At 29.7% G+C, this 5,005-nt stretch overlaps 1 protein-coding gene across 1 annotated transcript; it reads left to right on the top strand.

Moving 5' to 3' along the window:
• The first annotated feature begins 2,900 nt into the window (after window positions 1-2,900).
• On the top strand, window positions 2,901-4,672 carry LOC110661444 (cytochrome P450 CYP82D47-like). Its single transcript, XM_021820075.2, has 2 exons — window positions 2,901-3,851; window positions 3,948-4,672. The coding sequence occupies exons 1-2, from the start codon at window positions 2,901-2,903 to the stop codon at window positions 4,566-4,568; spliced, it is 1,572 nt and encodes a 523-aa protein (XP_021675767.2). The 3' UTR covers window positions 4,569-4,672.
• The last annotated feature ends 333 nt before the right edge of the window (window positions 4,673-5,005 follow it).

Here is a 5,005-nt window from a genome sequence, read left to right as displayed (position 1 = left end):
TAATAATAATAATAATAATAATAATAATAATAATATTATTATTATTATTATTATTATTATTATTATTATTATTATTATTTCATGACAGCATTACCAATCTTGCCGACCTAAAAGATTTTCTGAGAAATATGAAATGTTAAAAACGTGACCGCTATAAAATTAATATTACATTCCTAATTAATATGATCTTTAAGTCACGATGTAATGAAAAATATAGATATTAAAGAAAACTAAAACTCAGGACTTAATTGAATTGCCTCCCGAAATAATGATTATTTTTTTAAAACAGATATTCAAGAAAGCTGAAATCATTAGTTGGGTGTCGCTGGAAAATATCATCGAGTGTGATTGCTCCCCATGGCCTAAAGCCTAAATCTAAAGAACTAATTAATTGTGCTGTATGATAAAGTCCTGCCAATGAGATGATAGATTATTAGGCATATTAAATATATACGAATTTAATATTTTTTTTACGTGTTTTTATATATATATATATATATATATATATATATATATATATATATATATATATATATATATATATATATTATTTACAAAAATAAGTTTTTTCTGCTTACATTTTGTCAATTTATTTCAAACATTTAAATTTTAGCAAAACTAGTTAAATTTTTAAAAATTATTAAAAACTTTTATTCAATTTTCATCAATTGAATTTTAAATTATATTTTTCAACTTATTTATAACTACTATTAAAAATTCAATTTTATTACAACTATTAACTCTTTCATAATTTCATTTTGATGAAATTTAATGATAGTGAAGAGAGAGTGTGTGGCTAACACTATCCAATTTCATAAAATGACTAAAAATTTTCAAATAAATTAAAAAAATAAAATAAATAATCATAATTATATCAATTTTTATATGTAATAATCATTTAGTTAAAGTATAATTGATTATATTATATAATTATTATTTCATTAAATCAATTTTTTTTTTTGTGTTGCCTAATAAATTAATTAAATATACAATTGATAGAGTACCACTCCAAAATACTCGAATAATAGAATCCTAATCTAATATAAACATATACATTAAGGATAAACATCTCATCTTATTAGGGATTTTGAATCTCATCTCTAATCGGACTCCCGAATCCTATATGATAATAATCTTAATAACAACCTAAGTCTACTTGATACTTATAAAAGGATATAAGTTTCTATAGTCAGGTACGTTGTTCTCTCTAATTAATTATATTCTTTACTAGAACCGAATATATATAAATATATCTAAGCATTCTATCGGCAATTGAATTTTCTTCTTGTTGATTCTTTCCTCATCTTCTTTCATATTAGATCACTACAGGCAGCTTTTTTAAAATAAATGTTCAAGCTTAAATTTCACTGATTTTAATTTATTAAAATAAAATTTCTGAATTTTAAAGTTTTTCAGAAAAAATTTTCCTAACCTGTAATAGAGATTTTTAAATTAAAAAGATTAAAATTGCACTTTTACCTTTTTTCTTTCTTTTATTTATTATTATCTTTATGATTATATTAATTAATAGTTATTATCAATAAAATTATTTTATTTTAACTCAATTTATTAATAAAATTACTAACTTTATATATTATTTCTTATTAACTAAATAATAATAATAATTTGTAGATTTATTTTGATTAAACATTAATTTAGTGTTAATTTTAAAAAAATGATTTAAAAATTTACTATTGTAAGAGACATTTTCTAAAACAAAACTAAAGTAGATGAATTTTATTTTAATAAATTAAAATTAACCGATTGAAATGAAATAACCATAAGATGATTAGTGAAATCATTACTACCCTTAAGGAACAAGTAAAGTTTGCGTTTTCTTGGTCTTGGAATTCGGGATGGTTGGAAATAATTGCAGCACCAAATACCCCACAGAAGCTTTGGTTAATGAAATGCAAAGTGACATTGATTGGTATAAGCATATGCCAAATTTGGCACGAGAAATTAATGTGATACTTATAAATTGAACTAGTATATATTCCGATATATTTTTCATGATTCTAATGTAACCTTACGTAAAAGGGTTAAAGATTATGATGTGAAATTATAACAATCGCTTGTAAACAAACAAATCTTGTCAGATTGCTAAAAAAACCTGGTTAGATTAGAAATTTATTATTATTATTACTACGGTATTACCAATCGTTTTGTTTTAGGCTTTATTCGGCAATCATTTTTAAAGTAGCATTGAATTTTTTGAATATGATTAAAATACTAAACTATACAGCGGCATAATATTTATACTAATTTTTAGAGTTTGATGGAATAATTGATGAAAAGTTATTTCTTTAAAATTGACGCATTTTGAATGGGTATGATACTGCTATTTTTACATTTAATAGTTATTTTTATCAAATACTTATGTTTTAAATTACTATATAAATATAAATAGTTAACCATTAATCGTTAATAACTAATAAAACAGTTAATAATTATTAAAATAACTAATATTATCAAATAGACATCGAAAGATTTTAAGAGAAATTTGAAATGTTAAAAACGGGATCTACAACATTAATATCACATTCCTACGCCTGTCTGCAAATTTTACACAAATTGATATTCAATATGACCACAAAAATTTTGAACAAATGGATCTCCCTCTTTAAATCATGACGTAATGAAAAACTATAGATATTAAAGAAAACTAAAATTCAAGAATTAATTGAATTCCTAAATTAATTGTTATAAAATATATAGTAAAATTCATTTATTGAATATATAAATTTTAAATATTTGTATCTTGGACTTATATGAACCAATGGCCACCGATCAACAATGAAGCTGCTTATTTATAGATGAATAGATTTATAAAAGATAGCTTGCCAACCGTAAATCAAACAAAATATTTATTCCTTTGTTTCTCTCTGCAATCTGGATTCATGGATTATTCACTTCTTCATCAGTATCTTAGCACCATCTTAACTGCAGGTGTTTTCTTCTTACTTTTTAATTTCTACTATCGAATTAAAAAGGCCAAAGTCACCAAGGGCCAAAAAGCACCTGAACCCGCCAGTGCATGGCCTATAATCGGTCACCTTCCTCTCTTTGCAACCCAGCTTCTCCACAAGAAAATGGGAGAAATAGCAGACGAGTATGGCCCAATTTTCACCTTGCGACTTGGGATGCATTCAGCTGTGGTGGTCAGCAGCTGGGAGATGGCTAAGGAATTGTTCACCGCCAACGACATGACAGTGTCCTCTCGCCCCCCAATGGTAGCTGCAGAACACTTGGGCTACAACTATGCCATGTTTGGCTTGGCCCCATACACCGCATATTGGCGCGAGATACGCAAGATAGCGACTTCAGAGCTTCTTTCCAACCGCAGGCTTGAGCTACTCAAGCATGTTAGAATCTATGAAGTGGAGACATCCTTGAAAGAGCTTTACAAGCTTTGGACACAGAGAACGAATGGCTTAGGCCAAGTTAAAGTTGAGTTGAAGCAATGGCTTGGGGACTTAAATCTAAACGTGATTCTTAAGATGATTGCAGGGAAGACGTACTTCGGTGCTAGTGCAGTGGATGATGAGAAGGTGGCACGGCGGTGGCAGAAGGCTATGAGGGAATTCTTTCACTACTTGGGGATTTTTGTGGTGAGGGACGCTGTTCCTTTTCTCGGGTGGCTGGACTTGGGAGGACATGAAAAGGCCATGAGGAGAACTGCACTAGAATTGGACAGTATCATTGGGGAATGGTTAGAGGAGCATAAGAGGAACAGAGCTTCTGGTGAAGCTAGAGAAGAGCAAGACTTCATGGACGTAATGCTTTCGGTTCTTGAGGACAAAAGCATTGCAGGTTACGATGCTGATACAATCAACAAAGCCACTTCCTTGGTAAGTGTTCTTTGAGTTTCTTTTCCCATTGTTGTAGTTGAAAATAGCGAAAATTGAATTTAAACTTGATTCTAACAAGGCCATTCCATTTCAAAGAGTCTGATTGCAGCCAGCAGTGACACCACCACAGTTGCCATTACATGGGCACTCTCGCTACTGCTAAACAACCAGCACGCATTGAGTAAGGCCCAAGAAGAGCTGGACATATGTGTTGGTAAAAAAAGACTAGTGAACGATGCAGATATTAGCAAGCTGGTCTATCTTCAAGCGATAGTTAAAGAGACACTCAGGTTATATCCACCTGCACCGCTCATACCCCGCCAATTCACAGACGATTGCACCATAGGTGGCTACCATATCCCAAAAGGAACTGCACTCATATTGAACTTTTGGAAGATCCACACAGACCCTCGCGTGTGGCCTAATCCAATGGAATTCAAGCCAGAGAGATTTCTGACGACGCATAAGAACATTGATGTGAAGGGTCTAAATTATGAATTGATCCCATTTGGCAGCGGTAGAAGACAATGCCCTGGAGTATCTCTTGGGCTTCAAATGGTGAGCCTGATATTGGCCAGTATTTTACATGCATTTGAAATTTCAACTCCAGAAAACGCACCGATTGATATGACTGAAAGCACTGGATTAACCAACATGAAAGACACCCCGCTTGAAGTTATTCTTTCACCAAGATTGCCTCCTCATATTTATGCGTAATAGCATTTAGTATAAATATTAATTAGTAGCCCAGAATTAAATAATCGTAATAAAGGCCTGCTTGTTTGTGAAATAATAGGATAATATAGCAAAGATCATTGTATTACTCTATTGTGAAATAATATGCTAATAAATAGGCTACCCCTTGTGTTACTCTGTTGTCAAGTGTTTGAAATGGTCCATTTTTCTTTTTCCCATACTTATTAGAAAAGTTGAATTTAGCTCATTTTTAATTTTTTTTTATTAAAATTAATTTTAAAGTTTCAACTTAAGCTTAATTTATCTCAAAAATTAAAATTTATAGTCTTGATTTGAATAAAAAAAAATCAAGAAACTCAATTTCTTAATTTTTAGGCTAAATTTATTGATTTCTTTATTTAAATTCAAACATCAATAAGTTCATTGTCTTAATTTTCTTGATTTTTGAGCTAAATTAA

Source organism: Hevea brasiliensis, chromosome 2 (genome assembly GCF_030052815.1).
Source record: "Hevea brasiliensis isolate MT/VB/25A 57/8 chromosome 2, ASM3005281v1, whole genome shotgun sequence".
In the NCBI taxonomy this organism is placed as follows: Eukaryota; Viridiplantae; Streptophyta; class Magnoliopsida; order Malpighiales; family Euphorbiaceae; genus Hevea; species Hevea brasiliensis.
Note: the sequence above shows the minus strand (reverse complement) of the source record. Positions and strands in the feature narration are given on the sequence as shown.